Source organism: Chelonoidis abingdonii, unplaced genomic scaffold, assembly GCF_003597395.2.
Source record: "Chelonoidis abingdonii isolate Lonesome George unplaced genomic scaffold, CheloAbing_2.0 scaffold0027, whole genome shotgun sequence".
NCBI classification, from domain to species: Eukaryota; Metazoa; Chordata; order Testudines; family Testudinidae; genus Chelonoidis; species Chelonoidis abingdonii.
The window spans coordinates 2181469-2204824 of NW_027424288.1; the positions used below are offsets into that span (position 1 = coordinate 2181469).

Here is a 23356-nt window from a genome sequence, read left to right on the forward strand (position 1 = left end):
TTATGTTTGTTAATTAGTGAGAGAATATTGGTCATTATGGATGTGAATTAAACTAATGTGCATGCAGAGTCTGATATAGAGGGAAGACTAGGATTCTACATAGAATCATAGAAATCTAATGCTGGAAGGGACCTCGAGGCATCAAGTGCAGCTCCTGCTCTGTGGCAGGACAAAGTATACCTAGACTATTCCTAACAGGTCCCACCTCTTTTTAAAGATCTCCAGTGATGGCGATTGCACAACCTCCCTTGGAAGCCTGTTCCAGTCATTAACTAACCTTATAGTTAGAAAGTTTTTCCTACTATCTAACCTAAATCTTCCTGGTTACAAATTAAGCCCTTTACGTCTTGTCCTACCTTCAGTGGATACGGAGAACAACTTGTCACCATCCTCTTTGTAATAGATCTTAATATATTTGAAGTCTGTTATCGGGTCCCCTCTCAGTCTTCTTTTCTCAAAATTAAACAGGTCCAGTTATTTTAACCTTTCCTCATAAGTCAGATTTTCTAAACTTTTTTATAATTTTTGTTGCTCTTCTCTGGACTCTCCAATTTGTCCACAGCTTCCCTAATGTGTGGCGCCCAGACAGGGGCTCCGCCAGCTGTTTTGGCACCCTAGGCAGCGGAACGTCCCTCCCCCGAAATACCGCCGACGACCGGGGCAGACGAAGATCCGGCCACTGCGGTCGCTGCCCCCCAAATGTTAGTGCCCTAGGCAATTGGACACAGTGCTTCAGCTGTGCTTACCAGCACTGAGGAGAGCGGGGCACTTATCTCATATGTCTTATCTATGAGACTTCTGTTAGCACATCCCAGAATCTTAACCTTTTTTGCAGCTGAACCACATTGTTGAGTTATATTCAATTTGTGATCCACTATAGCCACGAGATCCTTTTCAGCATCACTACCACCTAGCCAATTATTCCCTGTTCTGTAGGTGTGCATTTGATTTTCCTTCGTAGGTGAAGTACTTTGCACTGGTCTTTACTGAATTTCATATTGCTGAATTCAGACCAATGGTGTCATGGTGTCCCAGCATGGTGTCATCTTTAAATTCTATAAGCATACTCTCCATTCCATTATCCAAATCATAAATGAAAATATTGAATAGTAGCAGACCCAGGAATGATGCCTGCAGGACCTTCCTTCATGTGCTGTCCAAGTTGAGAAACAAACTATTGGTAACTGCTTTCTGAATACAGTCTTACAGCCAATTGCACATCCACCTTATAATAATTTAATCTAGTGCACATTTCCCCAGTTTGCTCATGAGAAAGTCATGTGGGATTGTGTCAAAAGTCTTACTAAAATCAAGATATACCATATCTACTGCTTCCCCCCTATTCCCTAGTCCAATAACTCCATCAAAGAAGAAAATTACATTGGTTTGGCTTGATTTATTCTTGACAAATCCATGCTGGCTATTCCTTATAACTCCAGTATCCTCCAGGTGATTACAAATTGATTGTTTTACCAATCTCATAACACATCTCATAATAGAGAAGCTTAATTTTAGCATTGAACATCAAGGCATACCCCACAAATCAGAGCATGCCACACAGTGAAATACACCCCAGAAATCAAAGCAAAGGACACACCAACATTCCCCACTCAGAAGCTGGTGGGGACGCAGTGTGAGGTAGAGTTAAGGCTGTTGGAGGGATGTTAACTCTGGTTTTATAGAAGGTCAGCATGGCTAGAATTTCCAAGGCTTGTTATTTTAGGGAACACTAGTATGGTCTTTCAAAGTTCTTTAGCTTTTAGTTACTGATACAAATTTAATTCCACCTAAATGAGGTCTTCTACTGTGGAATAAATGTAGTGGACAGCATATGCCTGGACTTTGTTCATTTTAATGCTTTAACTTCAGTCTGTCCGTTGCAGGTCTGTGATGGGTTCCAGTAAAGAGCCAGACCTTGTGCACCTGGAGACGAAGACGGTGGATGGCCGTAAGTACATTAGTTTCCAGACTGTATTGTCGTTATCAGCTCTGTTGTGCTCTGGGTTGGCCTCCCATTCTGATGACAACACGCTAAAGTAGAGGAGATCTTACTTTTCTTCTCTGTTCAGTCTCTCATGGGCAGGTTCTTAAAGCAGCTCCTTCAGTTCAAGGTAGAGCAGCAGCTCCTCCAGCTAGCTGAAAGGGTGGTATTAACAGGCTGTGGAAGGAGCTTACCTGCAGGATGGAGGATTCTCATGGGATGTGCAGCCTTTTAAGGCAGTCGGTAAAAGGCTACTCTCTTCTCCAGTTTATCGCTACCTGGTCCTCCATTGTGTTTACCCCTTCAACATTTCTTTGCTCTTGTGGCCAATATTCCTTCTGCTTACAACTCCAAACTCTTTTCTCAGGCTTTCCTTGTTGGACGGAAGTTTTCTCAGGTCCGCTGATACCTCTGCTGGTCTTTTCACCACTCCCCTGTTGCCTGCTGTTTAATCTTTCCGCTTTCCTGCTTCTGCAGGTCTTTTCCTGTGGCTTTTTTCCTACAGCTTTCAATTGCCTCAGGCGGTTGTGTACCTCACAAAAGCCACTCGACTGTCCTGGATGTTCTCATTTTTAATTCCATGATGATTCTCCTGCAAATGTCAGCTTTGCTGCAATGTAAATAATAGAGTTGCACAATTTGCAGGATTATTTATTTTTTTTTGTTTTTATGACATAGTATATTAACTTCTGAAAAATCCCAGTGAGTCAAACTCTGTTCTCAATTACACAGCAAAGTCAGTGGTGTTCTTCCAGATTTATGATGGCAGGATTTAGCCCAGAAACTGTCAGGGAGAGAACTGTCTCAAAACAATTTTTTTTAACTTGCTTAGCATTATGAGTAAGAAATTATTCTTCAGAGGATGAATTTTAAAAGAGACCATTGGAATAGAAATTGTATATATTTTTAATGTCCTTTCTATTTAATAACACATTAGATTATTAAAACTGAAAGAATTTTAAATATCTCAGTGCTTTTTACCATCTGTGTCTTTTCTTTCCTTTTTTTTAACTTTCACATTCCCTGGACAGAGAAAGGAGGCTGATCCGTCCTTTCTGCTCCTATGGAAGTACTAAATAGTAATAAAATATTCTACTGTGATACCCTCTAATGGAGTAGTTACACTGTTGAACTGTGTTTTGAACAGTTACTGTAGAAAGTGTTTATTAAGGGCTATTCTCTTGTAGTGACACTATAAGGTTTATTGACTTCATGGTATGCTCCATGATCAAAACTCCAATTCCTCTTTTCTCCTCTTCTTTCTTCTTCTGGTCTTGTGCCATAAGAAGAAGAATACTTTAGAAGAAAAGGCCTATATAAATGTAGAGACAAAAGTAATAAACATTATTATTTCCATTTTACAGATGGGGAAACTGGGGTACAGGTAGGTGAAGTGACTTCCTCAAAGTCACATGGTGAGTCATTACCATAATTGAGAATAGAACCCAGGTTGCTCAGCTGTCCGATTTTAGCCACTAGACAAACTTGCCTTCCCTGACGATAATTTCCACCTCCCTGATTAGTGAGCAAATCTTTCTCCAATGGAGGAGAGTAGCATATAACTGGAGCAGGGAAAGGGTTGTTAATAAGATGCTTTTTTCAGGCTCCGAGTTACAATTTGTGAACTATTTCTCTAATCTTTTGCAAGGACCACATGTTTGGGAGCTAACCAAGGGTGAAAATTCAATAAAGGGATTTAATTTGAAAATAGGTATCCCTATTAAAACAAAGTAGAAAAAAAAATCACCCAGCAATTGAAACTCAGGATCTAAGCAAAAGCGCCTGACCTCAGTGCAAATAACAAGATACTTTTATTCTTGCGCCTTGTATCTTTCCCACCTGACGCTCAGCAGTACGTTAACCATGGCTTCAGATGAGAGAGAATAGAGATGTCACCGCAGTAAAGTATTAGAAAATCGGGCTGGTAGGGTTGTGAGAGCATTTATCATCATCTGACTTAGTCCTGGGCATTCCCAGCCGGAATACTAATAACTTTTTCCTGACTGTGTGTATGCCTTCTGATCTCTGATCATGGTCTGTCTTCATATATTTATTTTTTGTATTTCTATACGTACTGTTAAAAAATTTACAAGGAAAAAAGAACAGTCCCTCAGCTAGTATAAATCTATATAACTTCACTGATTTCAGTGGAGCTATTCACAATTACACCAGCTGAGGATCTGGTCTTTCATGTCATATGTTAAATTGTATGATCAATGCTAGTGCTTGAACTGGAGTCCCCAAAAAGTGGCTGGGTATATGATTAATTTGGTATGGGAGTTATATGGCACTTTGATTTTTATACGGTGTTAATTGATGTGATTTAAGTTTTTAATACTTGTGGTTAATTTCTGTTACAGTGCCAAGTGTAGTGGATTTTGATCTTCAGTATAAAATCCAAGTACATAGAAAGTGATGTTTATATTTAGTGGTTTCTCTTAAAGTCCAATCTGGGCCAGATTCTAAGTCAGAGCCAAATGGCAGTTGTTGTGTTTTCAGTTGGAAGAAATTCATCTGAGCCTTATGTTACATTTCCATTCATATGACTTTGTGTCCTTAGTGTTCCACTTTGAGTTTGGAATAAAATCAGAAACTCATTGACAAAAAAATGTCAGCAGAAGCTACAGATTTTTTGCCTGGTTTCAGGTCAATGCTGTAGAGAAACAGTTAATTTCATGTAGATCTGAACAACACCATAAGTTATTTTCTGTAACCAGAGAGCAGAGAGTATCCTGTTAGACGCTAGAGCCAAATTAGGTTGAAACTTAACCAAAATCCCTTGAAAATTCTATAAATTTTTGGGAAACTTAGCTGGACATTACGTTTATGGAAAAAACAAACAAATTTTATGAAAAAAATAAAATTTTGGGGGTTCTTTAAGTTAAAGAATGTTTCATTGAAGGCTGGGGCCAAATCTAATGCTTGGATGTAAACACGCTGCACAGTTCAGATTGGGATTCACACCCAAAATCTGCAGTTTTAATCCCTCCAGGGCTTTTAATATAAACATCTTGATACATACTGTTTGTTTGTTCTGCTTTTCATGAGAGGTAAATAGCTGTGAGTCAGGATACCTGGGTTCTATCTCCTGATCCTCCACCAGTTTGCTGCCTGAACTTGGGCAAGTCAGTGAGGGCAACATTTTCAATCATGGGCGTGTGGCTAGGCACCCACACAAAAGCAAATGAAAGATGCTGAACTCCTGCAGTCTCAACTCTAGTTAATTCAGATAGCGTAACTCCTGTAACAAAATATTGTTGACTGGTAGGTAGTTCAAAAGATGAATGCCCACATTACATTTGCAAAATACCACAGCACCTGCAGGCAATTGAATAAATGGGACATCTAGAATATGAGTCTTCTGCTCAGAGCTAGGCAGGAAATGGATTTCCCATCACACACATATTCACCAGATTTAAAGAAAAGTCCCATCCTGAATTGGGATGAAAAGTTGAAATCTTTAATTTTTTTATGGAGGCAAGCAAACAAACAAGCCAACAAATCTGAATGTTTATTTAGATTTTATAATTTATCTTAAATGTCAAAAAGTATCAACAGTTTAGAAACTTTTTTCCAAAAAAATGTTTGAATCAAAAAAAATTGTCAAAACCCACCCTTTCCTGGAAACTATTTACAAACATCATAATAAGGCTCAAATTAAATGTATTCCTCTTTCACCCCTCTGCCCCCCCAAAACAAAACAACCAGTGAGAGGACCAAAAATAAGCCACCCTGGCTAAAGAACAGAGTAAAAGAGGAGATTAGAGGCAAAAAGGTGCCTTTTACAAATTGGAAGTCAAATGCTACCGAGTAAAATAAAAAAGGAGCATAAACTCAGGTAAGTCAAGTGTAAAAGTATAATTAAGTAGGCCAAAGGGGAATTTGAATAGCAAAAGACACAAAAACTAAGAGCAAGAATTGTTTTAACTACATCAGACGCAGGACACCTGCCAAACAAAAGTAGGGCCACTAGATGATCAAGTTGCTAAAGGAGCATTAAGGGAAGACAAAGTCCTTGCAGAGAAGCTAAATGAATTCTTTGAATCAGTCTTCTCTCCAGAGGATGTGAGGGAGTTTCCCACACCTGAGCCCTTCTTTTTAGGTGCCAAATCTGAGGAAAATGTCCCAGATGATAGTGTCAATAGAGGAGGTTTTAGAAAAAGTTGATAAATTTGGTCTGGACAAGGAGGTAAACAGTGAGGTGGCAAAATTTGCAGATGATACATAATTACTCGAGGTAGTTAAGTCCAAAATTGACTTTGAAAAGTTACAAAAGGATCTCGCAAAACTGTGTGACTGAGCAACAAAATGGCAGATGAAATTCAATGTTGATAAAGGCAAAGAAATGCACATTGGGAAACATAATCCCAATTATACAGACAAAACGATGGGGTCTAAATTTGCTGTTTACCACTCAAGAAAGAGATCTTGGAGTCATTGTGGTTGATTTCCTGAAAACATCTGCTCAATGTGCAGCAACAGTCAGAAAATCTAATAGAATGTTGGGAACCATTAGGAAAGAGAGAGATAATAAGATGGAAAATATCATAATGCCACTATGTAAGCCGAGGGTATGCCTACACAGGGCCGGCTCCAGGCCCCAGCACGCCAAGCACGTGCTTGGGGCAGCATGCCGCGGGGGGCACTCTGCAGGTTACCGGGAGGGCGGCAGGCAGCTCCGGAGGACCTCCCGCAGGCGTGCCTGCGGAGGGTCCGCTGGTCCCACGGCTCCGATGGAGCTTCTGCAGTCACGCCTGCAGGAGGTTCACCGGAGCTGCGGGACCAGCGGACCCTCCGGAGGGACGCCTGAGGGAGGTCCACTGGAGCCGTGGGACAGGCGAGTGGCAGAGCGCCCCCCCGTGATGTGCCGCCGTTCTTGGGGCGGCAAAATGGCTAGAGCCGGCCCTGCACCTATACCATGCATACTGCAAGCTGTTCTGCTTGCCCCATCTCAAAAAAGATATATTAGAATGAGAAAAGGTACAGAGCAGGGCAACAAAAATGATTAGGCCTATGCAGGACCGGCGCTAGGGTTTTGAGCGCCCTAGGCGGATGGCAATTTCGCTGCCCCGCGCGCTGGTCCCGCGGCTCCGGTGGAGCTGCCGCAGTGGTGCCTGCGGGCGGTCCACCGGAGCCACACGAGCAGCTGACCATCCGCAGGCACGACTGTGGCAGCTCCATCCGAGCCGCAGACCAGCGGACCACCCGCAGGCACCACTGCGACAGCTCCAGGGGAGCTGCCTGCCGCCCCCTCCGGCGGTGCCCTAACCCAGGGGGCTCCTGGGCTGCCGGCTGCCACAGCGGCACCCTGACCCAAGGGACCCCTTGAGTTGCCGGCTGCTGCAGTGGCGCCCTGACCCAGGGGACCCCTTGGGCTGCCAGCTCCCGCCAGCAGCTCAGACTCCCTCTCTGTCCTAGCAGCAGGGCTGCTCAACCATTTTAAAAAAAATTTGGGGGCGCTTTTTGGCACCCCCAAATCTCGGAACCCTAGGCAACCGCCTAGTCCGCCTAAATGGTTGCACCGGCCCTGGGCCTGTGGAGCAGCTTCCATTTTATGAGAGAGTAAAAAGTCTGGGACTGTTCAGCTTGGAAAAGATGAGTAAGAGGGTGTATGCAGAGGTCTATAAAATCAATGAATAGCGTGGAGAAAGTGAATAGGGAAATGTTACTTACCATGTCACATAACTAGAGGTCATCCAACAGGTTTAAAACTAACATAAGGAAGTACTACTTCATACAACTCATAGTCAACCTGTGGAATTCATTGCTAGGAGATGTCGTGAAGGCCAAAAGAATAACAGGGTTCAAAAAAGAGTGAGATAAGTTCATGGAGGCTTGGTCCATCAATGGCTATTACCCAAGATCGTCAGGGATGCAACCCCATGCTCTAGGTGTCCCTAAACCTTCCACTGCCAGAAGCTGGGAGTGGACAATGGGATGGATCACTTGATAATTGCTCTGTTCTGTTCATTCCCTTTGAAGTATCTGACACTAGCCACTGTTGGAAGACAGAATACTGGGCTAGATGGACCATTGATTTGACCCAGTATGGCTGTTCTTTTGTTATGTTTCCTGGAAAAATTTGATCTAGACAAATCAGTATTTTCCAACAAAAAAATTAATTGATTAATTCCTGAACAGTTCTGCTGCTGCTGTAATCTTACTCAAAATAGTACAATAACTACTTTTTATAAATACAGTTTGGAGGATCAGGTCCTTAAATGAGTATGTGAGAGGGACTTGCATTTATTTGGATAGATGTTGATAAACTGGATATCACAGATTTATTATTTTAAAGGAAGAGATGGAAAAAAGCAAAGAAGAAATATGAAGTGGTAGGAGAAATTCTGCTCAGTACAATAGGAGCCCTGATCTCAGTCACACACCTGGGGACTCTTCAGCGCCTGGCAGAACAGGGCCCAGATCTCAGTTGGGGAGTATCTCTGTCTAATTTACTGTTTTTCTGCTACATTTATCTGTTCGTTGATTTTTAATTTAAATTTGACTTGTGCTGTTTTGTAATCACAGGTAGGGCCAGATCCTCAGCTGGTGTTAATCAACATGCTATGGTGATTTTCAGCAGCCAAGAATCTGACCCATAGTTCTGAACTACAAGACGGTGTTCCTTTCTTCTTCCTGTGTAGATATTGCAAAGAAAAACATAAGAATTACAATCCTGGAGCAGATAAATACTCCATCTAATCTGATATTCTGCCTCTGACAATGGCCATTTCTTTCAAAGAATCCCCAGAATGCCCTATGACTGGGCAAAAGTGTGTCATGGGGATAAGTAATTTCTTCCCAACCATAGCTGATGATCAGAATTTGCCCTAAAAATGAGGATTGTTAGTTCTTCTAATTGTAGCCTAGCTATTGGAAATGCAGATGGCGCCTTCATTCATTTAAATATTAAATCCTGATTTTGATGTGTAGTGCAGCAGGTGGAATAATAGGAATGAAACCAGATTTGTTAGTATATCCTTCAGAAATGAACTGGTTTCATTTCACTGTTCTTTAACATTTGTTATCTGTGAGTATGCTGCTGGCTGCTTGTGAAAATGCTTGTGAATCCTGAATGTTACATGAATAATTATTCATCTGAACCTTCACACTAGGAAGTGAGTTATTCATTATTTACTATTCTCTTATTTTAAAGTTTCAATGTTCCAGTCCAGGAGCAGAAACAATGCCTTATGACGTAGATGGCCAATCACACTCCTGAACAATGCATAGCAAACAGACAAAATGAACAGTTTATAGACAACTTGTTTGCTTGCAGAAATCAGAACTGATTTCTGAACAAATTACAAGCAGAAACAAATGGGATAAATTCACAATGAATATTATTTGTTACAAAATAAATTGTCCATCTCACTTTACTATCCAGCCCCCAGATCCAACCACCAATGAAATCCATGGAAGCCTTTCTGTTGTCTTCAGTGGTGGGGCAGAACCTGGAGTTATTAGCCCAAATAATACCTTGAAGCAGGGTGTCCCACAGGGCTTCTGAATCCATTTTATAAAAGCGATTTGACCCTTCATGTCGGCAGGGGTCCTTCAAATCCCCCAAAACTCCCCCTCCACTCTTTATTAACCCATGTCCACTGTCACGGTGTCTGGAGCGTTCATGACCTCAGACTGTCATAAAGTGGGCCAGACTCCCCAAACTGGCTCTTTGTTCTGTAATTAGATTTCACCAAGCCAGTAACAAGTGTGAACTCCTAGATGACAGTAACAACCTTACCATGGAGTCACAGACAGTCCCTGTGGGCACACCTTTCTATCTTGCCACCCAGACAAGCTAGAATTAGCCATAGTTAACGCTGCGTTTATGTCATGGAGGTCATGGAAGTCACAGAATCTGTGACTTCCAGAGACCCCCATGATATTCTCTGCTTCAGCCCCAGGGGCTGTGGGACTCTGGAGCTGGCAGCCAACAGGGCCCTGGCACAGTTCCAGTGACAGGCAACAGACTCCTGAGGGGGCCCTCCTCAAGAATCCAGCAACCGGTGAAAGCCTCGCACAGAGAAGGAGAAGGGAGAGGAAATATGGTCACCCTGCAGCTCCCAGCTGCCGTGAGCAGAGGGGGAACCCCGCCATGGTGGCAGGGAACACTACAGAGCTGCAGCAGCAAAAGTCACAGACGGGTCATGGCTTCCGTGAATTTTTTTTTATTGACTGTGACATGTCTGTGACCTTTACTAAAAATCATTATGACAAAATCTTAGCCTTAGTATTAGTCACTTACACCTAAAATCGGAAAATATTCAGCTTTCTCCCAGTTCCTAGAGACCAGTCACTTATCCCACATCAGTTTGTACTATAGATGTCACACCAAAGACAAAGCTGGTAGTCAATCCTATAATAAACTAATTAAGTATTTATTCATTAGGAAAAATAAATGAGGGAGTTATTACCAGTTAAAGCAGCCAACATATAAGCACAGTGAGTCAGAGTCTCTGGTTCCAAAAGGTGACGGAGATATAGTAATTTGTCCACTGAATGTCTTTTCAGGCCGGCTAACTCAGGCTGCCTCTGGGGAATCTCTGCTTTTTGTTTCTTAGCTCCAGCCCTTCAAAGAATCCAAACAACAAACCATTTCTTTTTGTGAGCATCTTTATGTGGCCTTCCCCTAGAGTTCAAGCCCATGGGATAAGAGCTCCTGTAACTTCTTCATGGGTGGATGGAGCAATCAACAAAGTCTTTGTCCTACAATGGCCCATTTAGTCTTGATGGCTCTTCTTCATGAGCAGGGGAGCCACTCTTCCTGTCTAGGTTCACAAGTTCATAGCAGGTATTTTTACCATTGTAAAGCAAAACTTACATATTATACTATAGTGTGAGATCCAGACATTACAAGGAAGATTAATGCAAGTAGCAACTTGCAAGTATCTTATAGAGTCTAAACACATTCTTACAAGTCTAACACCTACCTTGAACAATATTAACATACGGGTGAGCTGGTCTGGTTTCCAGCTATGAATTTATCAGCTGATAGCTACAGACTTGGCAAGAGCTGGCACGGGGTTTGCTGGTGACACACCCACATCATCATGAAGGACTGGACACAAGCTCCCTGAAGAATTTATCAGTACAGCTTTTTCATTGAGCCAGAAGGGATTGAGACATCTCAATATGCTGCCTTCACAGCTGTCAAACTCCAGTTATGTTTCATGCTACTCCTTGACAAGAGCAGATTTAGTTCCTGGTGTTGCTCCTATGGAAACGGGAAGCCTATTTTCTCATTGTTTTTCACAAGGTATTTTGCACCTTAGTTAGAAGTATTTAGTATTGGCCAATACTAAGGATCATGGTCTAATTCACAGTACTCTGGATTCTGCTCTGATCAAAGATGTCAGTTGCTGTGTTCTTCTCTCTAGGCAGAGTATGGCTTTGTTGTGGTGGATGTATATTAAAAGCAGCAGCTGTTAAGGGTGAGGATGCTGGAAATGAGAAGCATAATGTCCTAATTACCTATGGCAGGGAAAACATCTGTGCAGGAAAAGTAATTAAATTAATTCCAGAGCTTAGCAACTGAATACATTAAATAGCATTAATTAATGCTAAATTACAAGGTGCTTCCTATGGAATTGCATAAAAAGTCCCCATGAACAGAATGCCAAAAGAGATTGTGTTTAATGTTGACACAATGTAAACAAGAATGATTGGCCCTTTTTTGTGAAGCCTGGTTCCCTCTATTTCTGGGCTCCAGGACAAACGAAGTTTGGCTGGAGTAAAAGAATATGTATCTCATGCTTTGGTCCATTGACCGTCAGAGTTATTTAGTCTGAATGATGACTTCAGGGGGTTAGCCGATTATTAGTAGTTAGGAGCATTTTGCAATGACAGCCTGCAGTCCTTCCCTGTCAGATCTGATATATGTGCCTATAGCCAAGCCAGCTACAGACTGGATTGTCTTGGAATAGTGGTCAATACGTGCACATCCTGCAGCAGAGAGTCTGTTCAGCTGGAGCTAAGAACACTTTAGAATGGTCTCCCCCTGCATGCGAGAGAGCTTGTGACTCTGGGAGCAAAGCAGAAGTAGAAGGGAAGGAGTGGGTGTGGAAAATAAGTTGTCCTCACTCCAGAAAATCATCCAGACCATGGCAGGAGAGTGGGAGAGAAAGGGGCTACTCAAAGGAGTAAGCATTCATAGGATCAGCAGTTCTGGGTAGCATGATCCTTGATCACATGGGTAGGGCTAAGCCAATGGCTAAATTTAGGATTGAGAAAGAATTTTCCCCAGGGCATGTTGCCCTTTTGATGTGTTGTCTTCCTCTGGGGCTTTTGGTTGAGGCCATCTTTTATGATCTGGTGGATTTATTTCACATGCTCAGTAAGTGTAAGGAGGAAAGACCTCAACCTTTTGTCGCCTCCCATTCTTTTTCTCTTCCTTCTGTGGTTTCCTGCTAACAGGGACAATGGAGAAATGACCCTGAAAAGGGAGATTTCTTGATTTCATTCAATGTGCTGGCTAGTGTGCATATCTACTATTGCCCCCAAGTGGCTAGTCTAAAGAAAATCATGTTGCAGAGAATGAAAAGGTATTCTGATCATGACATCTGAATTATATCAATTAGCCTTTTGTAATGAACTTTGAAAATGCAAAGAATTCTATACTGTATGGACTAATAATATTTAGCCCTTTAAATATCCAATGTGCTGTGCAAACATAGACCCCAAATCATCCACAATCTAACTTTACTAAAGCCCATAGATTTGTACTCTGTGTGTCTGTTTTAAATAGAAGACAACATCCTTAGAAATAAGAAAAAAAACTTTTAAATGATGGATTTCTTTTTTATGATTAAATAGAAAATGATGAAAAGCTGGCGGTTTCAATTTCAATGGAAAAAATGTTGTTTCTCTGTTCAGAGGGACGTAATTATACCAAGCTTGGGACTATGCTACTCCAAAGAGGAAGATGATTAGAAGTACTTTCAAGATTAAATGCCATTTAGAGTTTGTCAAGCCATTGCTAATGCTAAAATCCTTTTTTCTGTAAATGAGTTTTGTCCTCATACAAACTGCTGCTGCTTAATTGAGCTGGAAAAGCCGAAATGTATGACTGAGGCCCTGATTCTCCACTCTAGTTAAAGCTTTTAATCTAGGGGACTCCTACCTGGTACTTTACTTGACACAGTGTATAGCTGGCAAGCCTCCTGAGATGTGGCCTGAAGTTCTCATGAATTTGTGAGACTGTGTGACTCTACATGGCACAGACTGGGTTAGTCAGTCTGGGAGCTAGAGCATCCAGAAGAACCAGAGGGTTTCTCTTCTCCAGCAGCATCAATAAAGAATCCCCTCTATAGTCATAAGAATGGCCATACTGGGTCAAACCAATGGTCCATCAAGTCCAGTCTCCGGTCTTTTGACAGTGGCCAGTGCCTGATGCTTCAGAGGGAATGACCAGAACAGGCAGTTTCGAGTGATCAATTGCCTGTTGTCCAGTCCCAGCACCTGGAAGTTGGAGGTTTTTAGGAATGGGGTTGAATTCCTGACTATCTTGGCGAATACCTATTAATGGACTTATCCTCCATGAATGTAACTAATTATTTTTTAAATGCAGTTATAATTTTGGCCTTCACAATATCTCCTGGCAATGAGTTCCACAAGTTGACTGTGTGTTGTGTGAAGAAGTACTTCTATATGTTTGTTTTAAACCTGCTGCCTATTAGTCATTACAACTGAGTCCTGACTCTTCTCTATTGCAAAAGGCCCCTGATTCTTCAAAAGACTCAGGCATGTGTTTAATTTCAAATACACCTCTAGCCCACTATGACGCAACCCAATATAACACGAGTTCGGTTATAGCGCGGTAGCAACGGGGCTCCGGCAGTGCTTTAAAGGGTCCAGGGCTCCAGCTGCTGTGGGGAGCCCAGGGCCCTTTAAATCACTGCTGGATGCCTGCCTCTGCTACCCCGGGGCTGCAGCAGCGGGGCTTGCCGGCTATTTAAAGGGCCTGGGGCTTCCCGCAGCAGCTGGAGCCTGGAGCTCTTTAAATCACTGCTGGAGCCCTGCTGCCCCTACACCGATATAACGGGGTTTCAGCTATAACGCGGTAGGGATTTTTGGCTCCCCACGACCGAGTTATAGCGCATAGGTGTATGTGGGTAGTCCTCTGGAACTCTGCGGATCTAGTCATGGGCTTAAAGTTAATCATGGGGCTAAGCTTACACAGTCAGGGCTGTAGGCATTATACACCACTGTCCTCAGATGCGGCCTCCATCCTAAACACCTTAGAATGGAAGAGTGTTATGATGTGAGATCAAGATCGCTTTCACAACTGGCTCTGAAGGCAAATGAGCTATAATGCTGAGCAATGCTGCCACAAGCTGGGTATAAGGAACCGAGGAGTAAAGGGGTGGAAGTTAGTGTCAGGGCTTTGTGCTTTACAGTCCATGTTTAGACTAGCCAAAGCCAGTTTACCCACCCTAGAGCCACCATACCAGAGACATAAGGGGAATACAATAGCTGTTATGTCCAGGAAAGAGGGGGCATTATGATATGGCTGTGAAAAAAGCTAATATGGTCTTGGGATGCATCAAACAAGGTATTTCCGGTAGAGATAAGGAGGTGTTAGTACCATTATACAAGGCACTAGTGAGACCTCATCTGGAATACTGTGTGCAATTCTGGTCTCTCATGTTTAAGAAGGATGAATTCAAACTGGAACAGGTACAGAGAAGGGCCACTAGGATGATCTGAGGAAAACCTGTCTTATGAAAGGAGACTCAAAGAGCTTGGCTTGTTTAGCCTGACCAAAAGAAGGCTATGGGGAGATATGATTGCTCTTCATAAATATATCAGAGGACTAAATACCAGGGAGGGAGAGGAATTATTTAAGCTTAGTACCAATGTGGACACAAGAACAAATGGATATAAACTGGCCATCAGGAAGTTTAGACTTGAAATTAGATGAAGAAACATCAGAGGAGTGAAGTTCTGGAATAGCCTACCAAGGGGAGCAGTGGAGGCAAAAGACATATCTGGCTTCAAGACTAAGCTTGATAAGTTTGTGTAGAGGATGGTATGGTGCGATAGCCTGAGTTTGGCAATTAATTGATCTTTGACTATTGGTGGTAAATATGCCCAATGGCCTGTGATGGGATGTTAGATGGGGTGGCATCTGAGTTACTACAGAGAATTCTTTCCTGGGTGTCTGGCTGGTGAGTCTTGCTCACATGCTCAGGGTTTAGCTGATCGCTATATTTGGGGTTGGGAAGGAATTTTCCTCCAGGGCAGATTGGCAGAGGCCCTGGGTGTTTTTCACCTTCCTCTACAGCATGAGGCAAGGGTCACTTGCTGGAGAGTTCTCTGCACCTTGAATTCTTTAAACCACAAGTTGAGGATTTCAATAGCTCAGACATAGGACAGGGAATTGTTACAGGAGTGGGTGGGTGAGATTCTGTGGCTTGCGTTGTGCAGGAGGTCAGACTAGAAGATCTTAATGATCCCTTCTGACCTTAAAGTCTGAGTCTATGAGCAATGCTAGAAGACTGGAGTAGCATCTTGGGGCCTGTGGGCAGCCAGAGGGTAAATGCACAGCTCTGGCACTGGCACAGAGATGTCCCCAGGAGGGTAGTTTGGGGCATGGGGGTTACCTGTAGCCATCTTGAAGCACACAGAGCTCAGATGCAATGTGTGCTCCTCATGCACTGCTGAGGATCTGGTCCTGTCTGCGCCTCAGGTCTATGTTTGATTCATTGGTTGACATTAGATTTGATTTAATAGAGTGTAAGCTTTTTGGGGCAGGGCCTTTTTTTGTTCTGTGTTTGTACAGCACCTAGCACTGTGGGGTCCTGGTCCATGATTAGGGCTCCTAGGTGCTACCACGTTATAGATAAATAATATACAGCACCCAGAGTTCTGCAGGCATATTTTAAAATAAACCAGCATCAGTAATGAAGGAACGAGCCAGGTGAATGGAGAGGAAAGCAAGAGCCTACCACTGATACTGCAGCATTGGTAGAGGTCTGTGCCCTAGAAATGACTGTTATTTTGTTTTGTCCTTACGTTTCAGATGCTCAGTACATCATCTGCAGGATGCAGAACTGCACCGAAGCCACCCGGAGCAAACCATTTCCAGGCTACATTGACCCTGACTCCCTGATTGTGCAGGACGATTATGTGTTTGTTCAGGTGTGGAACATGCGTTCTCTGATTGATTCCAAGTAATTCTCCTCCCTGCCCCTCACTCCTTAGATATACATACGCATGCACACACACAACCAAGCAACCAGCCCTGAGTGCCTCATAAGGGAGCTTCACAGCATCAGCCCATCCGAATGCTAATTGGTTCCTTCTGACTCTGTTTCAAGTATCTTATCAACATGAGGCCATGGAGGTGCTGCCTGGAGCATTCAGGATGCATACTGGAATAATCCTCATTGCTAATCAACCAGCCTCATCATGCATTCCAGGAGTAGACCCTGCACCACTTTAACACGACTACCCCTCTGATACTTGACACTTTAAGTTGGTGTGCCAGTCACTTGATATCACAAGTGCAGTAGACCAATCAAGGCTTTTATTGAGTGAGAGAAAGGAATAGAAGAGGGAAGGAGGTGATAGGGGGAAGGACTGGGGAGAGTAATCAGCCATTATTGTCATGCATGGACTACGATTATTGAGACAAGGATGGAGATGAGATGTATTCAGCCAATCTCTGTTGTAGGTGAGAGCTGGAGAATGCATCTGAACAGCCATGGGGTTCATTTTCCTGCTGCCTCTGTCTATTTAACAAGAGAGTTGGTGAAAAAAAGTGCAGGGACAGTGTATGTGAACTGGAAATAATCTGGTTTCAAAATGCCTTCTGAGACCTTCAATATTTCTGACTTGTTGGAGTGGATACCTGGTCGTTTTGGGGTTGGCCTAGACTTGAGTCTGTGCTGCTGTTTTAACTTGAGTTAATTGATTGCTAATTGACTTAAGGTAACTAACACAGCTGTAAATGCTTGTTTAGATGATCTGGTCCAGAATACAAGCATTTGTGGTTTACACTAGGATTTAACTAACACAGGGGAGGTGTCTATACTAGCATTTATGTGTTAGGTAATGCAAATTAAAACAGATCCACAAAGTAGACATACCCTTTGATTGCAAATCAGGTACTGGTGCTAGTGGCAGGGGCGGCTTAGTCGGTGGGAATCTTTCTTTAGTGTCAGAACTGAAGCATTGCTCTGGTATCATTGTGTTGGTGCTGTGCTGCTGGACATGGCTTCTTGCCAGATCCCAGGGTGCACAAGGTGACAATAGGCATGTTAATTCCATGCTGGCTAGTTACATTCTACCTCCTCAAATCATCCTTCTCTTTAAGTAGGATACAGTGGATTTCAATTTCCTGTTTTCAGCAGCTGTGCGGCGTTACTCTGTGCTTTTAATATATGCTGCATTCCACCCTAGAGCTGGCGGCATTTCAATGGTTGTGTGAAGAGACAACCTATAAAAACCCTCAGCAGCCAGGGGTATTGTGAAGATTATTTTGTTACTGTTTGTATTGTGCTGTGAGATCAGTTGGGGAAAGACAGAAAAGAAGTATCTTATATTTAGTTTTTAAAGGATTTCATTTCAATCAGTAAATGGTTGACTTTTCCAGCTGCCTAAAATACTGAAGAAAAAATTCCCCATCCTTGATAACTTACATTTGCAGAAAGGAAAAAACAAACAAACCAAAAACATATGCTTGTGGACAATTTTTGCTGTCAATACTAGCTGTCAATCAGTGAATTCGAGATGAATATTATGAAAGATAGTCATAATTTCATTTCTTTTATCTGTTGTGAATCATGACCATTCTTTTTGAATCACTAGCGATAATGCCTTTTAAAATACTCTCGATTGCAAAAAGTCTTTGTAAGACCATTCTTAACATTAAGTTAGCACCTTCCATCCAAGGATTTCAAAGTCTTTTTTGAAGACTGATTAATCCTCATGACATCCCTGTGAGTCAGGTAACATGATCAGATTCTTTTTACGGGTGGGGAAAAATGGAACACATGCAGTTGAACTCCAGCATTTTCAAAGCTGGGTTGCAAAAGTCAGGCACCTCAGTCCATGCTCAGAACCTATATAAATGGCCTGATTTTCAAAGGCCGATTGACTTTGGGATCTGTGGGTGCTTTGCTAGTCTGAATGTCAGGCCACTTATTTAGATGCAGAAGTATGGTGATGTGCAAAGTCATACAGGAAGTCAGAGCCAGAGCTAGAAATTGAACCCACGAGTCCTACCTTGCAATCTGCTGATCTAACCATGTGACCATAGTAATCTGCAATATGGATATAAAATCAGAGGGTGAAATCATGCCCCCATTGAAATCAATGGAAGTTTTCCTCTAGCCAGGATTTCACTCAGAATTTCACCCTCTGACTTTACTTACAAACAAGAAGGACAGGTTGTGGTACTGACTGTCAATTTCAGTCATTGAGAGTTTGATTGAGAGATATTTTGTCACCTCCTGTTAAACCATCGCTATCACAGTTTCATTCACCTTTGCAACCTGCCTAATATTTTCCTCCCACCCCAAAGAAAAATGAAGGATGATAATGGTAACCCTGGTTATAAAATTCACTTTTATATTGCAGTTAACATCGGGAGGACGGCCGCACTATTACGTGTCCTATAGGAGAAGCGCGTTTGCACAGATGAAGCTGCCAAAGTATTCTTTGCCCAAGGTATGTTGTTATTGCTGATATATTCACACTCACACACACAGATCCCAATCAGTTCAGAGGTGACTGCTGCCAAGCGGTAACTTCAGAATGAGCTTTAATTAACAAAACTTGCTTTTAAATAATATTTGAAAATGGAAAAGAGCCTATGACTGTGTCAGCATTTCAGTCAGTCAAGGACATCAGTATGAAATGTAGATTTGTGCTCAGGTCTGCGTAAATTGCTGTTTAATTTTAATCAATTAACACCATTGGGGGTAGTTTGCCTTAAAATTTCCTCCCCACCCCCCCGTGTGGGTCACTGTTTATGCTTTGACTTGTTAGCAGATTTTAATGGGAGGCAAGCAAAGAGATGTTTTTTGTGTCTGCTCCGTATCTTACCCAATTAAGAACAATGACAAATTAGCAATGGAGTCTGAAAGGATATGATTGCCTTATGGAGCTGGGTTTTTGAGAGACCTATCTAAAAAGTGTCAGTCTGGAGGGAGAAAAAAAGTTCCGTTCAGAAGAGTTCAGTGCTTTGCAGCCAGACTTCAAACATCTTCTTAAACAAAAGGGAACCTCATTCTTAAGAGTTTTATTTCTTTCTCAGAACAATGTCATCTGCCGTAGTAGCATTCAATTGCGTGGCCTGCTAAGTGGCTATCAATGAGTATGGCCTTCCAAGTTATATCTGGAATCAGATTTTTAGGGCCAGATGTGGGTAACTGCTACATGGGGCAGTGACAATCTAAATTCACAAGCTTCCTGGAACTCTTCCATTGTGGTTGGGTGGCGTTTGGCATTCTCTCTGGATTCCATCTCCTCAACCTGTAGATTCCCCCTGAGATGTGGGTGGGTCTTTAAAGGGATCCATGAAGGTACAAGGCTGTCTGCTGTGGTGACCTCAAGGGCTGCCATGCCATGGAATCCTCCTGAACTTCCCAAAAACAGGGAGATCCCAACCTGTGTAAGCAAATCGATGTTAGTTACAACTTACCTGGTCAGCATTAATTTACTCACAAAGGACTTGCAGATTTGGGTGTGTGGATTGGGGGATGACATCCCCAGCAATGTCTCTCCCCATCCCAGAGTAAGTCCTTTTTCCCAATGCAAAACCCAACCCCGTGCTGCACCCAAAATCTCTAGTTGCTTTTGCAAATCTTGGCCCAAGTATTCTTACATAGAATGAAACTCCTGGCATTCTAAAGAACCAGGAGGAATTATCCTATCAAGGCAGAGCAGATGTTGACTAAATCATTGGCTGGGATGATTTAGTTGGGGATTGGTCTTGCTTTGAACAGGGGGTTGGACTAGATGACCTCCTGAGGTCCCTTCCAACACTGATATTCAATGATTCTATGAAATAACCGCTTATTTGAAACAGATGTTTAAAAAAATAGTTGGAATCTTTTCAGACAAGTGATTGTAATGTGCTTGCAAAATGACCCTTAGAATTCTCACTTGCTACTAACTGAGACCATCTGTGATGAGAGATTTGATTTGAGTTGTGTTCCCATTACATGTATAGTTCTCTATCTGTCTGTCTTCTCTGAGATCTACGGAAAGCTGAGGAAAGTAAGTTATAATTAATTTTAGCCTATTGTAAATGAAATAGGAATTGGAACAGTAAATGCTGTTGTTTCATCCAAGTGCAAGTGTGATATTTAAGGAGAAAAAGTGCTTCCTTAGAATCTCATAACATCTTCAAAAGATGAAGAGCTACATTTGGTGTGGAAGGAGCTAATGGAATAAAATGCATATATTTGCGATGCTGCTATCAAAGCGGGAGAGCTGCCTTTATTAAAAATGTACAAAGCGCTGTGCTAGCCAAAGGAATTGAAACAAACAGCTCCTTCTGTGCCTAGATTCTCTTTAATCTCTCTCAACTGAGAAATCGGGCCCAAACATGGTAAACAGTGCTGCCAATGCCAAGCTCTCGAATGGCTTGTGGGATTGAGGAATGGAATACAGACTTTTTCACCTCTGCATCTGTCACCTCTTTCAAATTTGGGCCTGAGAAGAAAGTTGCCACCTGACGGCTGGTGACTTTGGTGACATGAGTTGACAGGTTGCAGTCCAGCTCCTGTTGGCAGAGTTTATGCCATAAAACTCATAATCGCTGCTGCCAATAATTAATGCTTTGGTTACCTGTCTGAGAAAAGGGCTGAATAGGCTGTGAATTCTTACTTGACTCTTACCTAATAAGTTTGTCTTACTCTTGGAGATGGTACCTCTGGGACTGGGTTAAGGCACATTAATTAGTACAGTGAGAGGAAACCTTGGGTTGCCCTTCCCATTCTGTACTATGGCATCATGACCTGTGAGACCTCTGATCTCTCTATCAGAGTTCATCACAGAATAGCACAGGTACACCTAACTACATTTCATTGGTGCAGTCCGCTTAAACTCACCCCATTTCTAGACATACCTAAATCTCCGGTCACCAACTTGTGCTGGATCTGGAGTAGCTTACTCACCAGCTGTAGACATGAAGGCAGACAAAGCAATGTGATTGTCATATAGCCAAGTTGTGTAAATAGTTCCAAGTTTAATAATGACAGAAAGGATCGGTGCTGTTCATCCATTTTATATCAGTGCTGAGTCTCTGTAGCTCTGTGGAGGAAGCAATAGCCACAGAAATCCGAAAATACAGAACATTAAAAACAGCTCACAGTGACCACAATTGACTGGATAAATCAGGTATTGCATTCCTGCTACTCAACTTGCAAAAAGGCAAAGATCCCCAACCAAGCGAGAAAAGGGCAGTCATGTTGTGTTAACAATTCAGAAAGCTTTGGCCTTTAGCCTTTCCTAGACACCCAATCATTGCTCTTTCTCTTGTCTTTGAAAAGACAAGAAGGGTGGGCACTGGAACGGCATGTTAATGTCCAATCCACCATGCTGTGCTGCCTGTAGGGAAACTCTCTGACTGAGTCCTAAGAAGGATTTGGCATAACACAGCGCAAAGTTGATATATGTATGTCAGCCCCTGTCCATCATACAGTGTGCAGGCATATATAGGACAACAGACACATGCAGAGGCACATGTAACCTGACATAGTGTATACCTCCTTCTAGCCTCTGTAATGTGTATGTTATACCAATTTAGACTCACTTTATTTACACTCCTTTGGACTATTAGAACATCTGGACTGTAAGCACAGGGTGTGATGCAGCTTTAGCAGAAATACCCAAGCTAGATTTAATCTACCTTGCTTGGGCACCAGAGTGGTGAAGCTTCGGAGCGGGTTAGCACCACAAGTACTTACCCAGTGTTCTGGGTGGGCTTGGACAGCCCTGACTAAAGCATGAGCTGCCACAGCTTGTCTACAGCTAGATTAAACCTGGCTCACGTGTGTCTACTAAAAATGCAATCGCACCCTGTGCTTGCAGACTAGACATATCCTTAGATTCTTGTAGCCTTCGTTGGATTTTCTTACTTGCTGAGACTCACCGCAGTTTAGAAAGAAAAAATTTTAGCGAATAAGTGACCTGATTATTTCACTGGCATTCATTAAATGGCCTTCAGAGTTCCCTAAAGTTGGCCAGATATAGGGGAAAAAATCAGTATTGGGTGAATAAACTATTTAATCAAATATGGTGACATTTCTGAAAGAGTATATTTGCCAAATAGTATTTGAGCAGCTCTACTCACAACCTCAGTAATACATTATCTCTGAATTTGGCTGAGTGACTCCTAGTGCGAGTGTCTGTGTGTATACACATAAGGGACTCTTAGTATATGTCTACACTGGGGAAAAACTTGGATTAGCTACCCTACAATAGTTAACGCAGATTAAAATAGCAGTGAGAACATGGTTTATAACTTTGGTTGAGCAGCTAGAGTTTAACTCCAGGTTCGAAGTTAAAAAGTTGCTAACCCAAGTTAAAAGCTGAGCTGCTGCGTCTTTGCTGCTGTTTTAATCCAAGTTAGCTAACCCCAATTACAAACACACCTTTTTTGCCATAGCGATACACCCTAAATCGTTGCATGCCATTGTGATTTATCCCATCTTCTACATCATCTGAGAATGTAATCTAGTGTGTTTGCCTGAAATACCAGATTATTTTGAGATGTTCATTACTGCGATGTAATTAAGCAAGTCAAAGTGGATATTCATCCCTCAGATATAAAATCTAGGGGTGGAGGACCCAGCTAAGCTGAACTGAGTTTAACCTTTACTTGACATTTGCTGTGAATATACTAAAAAAATGGTTTTAACTAGAATTTTTCTCCCGATTGTTTTTCACACTTCTATGTTGCAGCAAGAAGTGTGAAAACCCATCAGGACATTTTATTTGTGTGCTATTAATAGCATTAGCAGAAGCAAGAGGAAATACATAGCCAAAGAAATCCATCTCTGATAAAGTTCCCAGCTTTGCAGACCAAAAAGTTTGGCTAAGTTTCAAATAAGCAACCAATCTTTGGGATGTCGGTCCAGAGCAAGAGGGAACGTCTCCACCTTTTGACGGTTAGCCAGTGCCAAGAAAACCTAGATTTTTTTTCTCCATAGACTTTTAAGGCCAGAAGGGAGCCTTCTGTCTGATTATCTATTCCAGCAGTTCTCAAACTGTGGGTTGGGACTGCAAAGTGGGTCACAACCCTGTTTTAATGGAGTCACCAGGGCTGGCTTAGACTTGCTGGGGCCTGGGGTGGAAACCGAAGCCTGAGCCCCACGGCCTAGGGCCAAAACCCAAGCTCGAGGGCTTCAGCCCTGGACA

The 23356-nt window shown here is 42.4% G+C and overlaps 1 protein-coding gene across 2 annotated transcripts in view; it reads left to right on the forward strand.

The window, feature by feature from the left end:
* The window catches only part of LOC116820903 (VPS10 domain-containing receptor SorCS1), a 444694-nt gene that overhangs the window by 334346 nt on the left and 86992 nt on the right, over positions 1 to 23356 (forward strand). For both annotated transcript variants that reach the window (XM_032773669.2, XM_075061354.1), the window contains exons 6-8: positions 1884 to 1948; positions 16005 to 16123; positions 18566 to 18655. In XM_032773669.2, coding sequence (XP_032629560.2) covers positions 1884 to 1948; positions 16005 to 16123; positions 18566 to 18655 — 274 coding nt within the window. The remainder of the gene's footprint in view (positions 1 to 1883; positions 1949 to 16004; positions 16124 to 18565; positions 18656 to 23356) is intronic.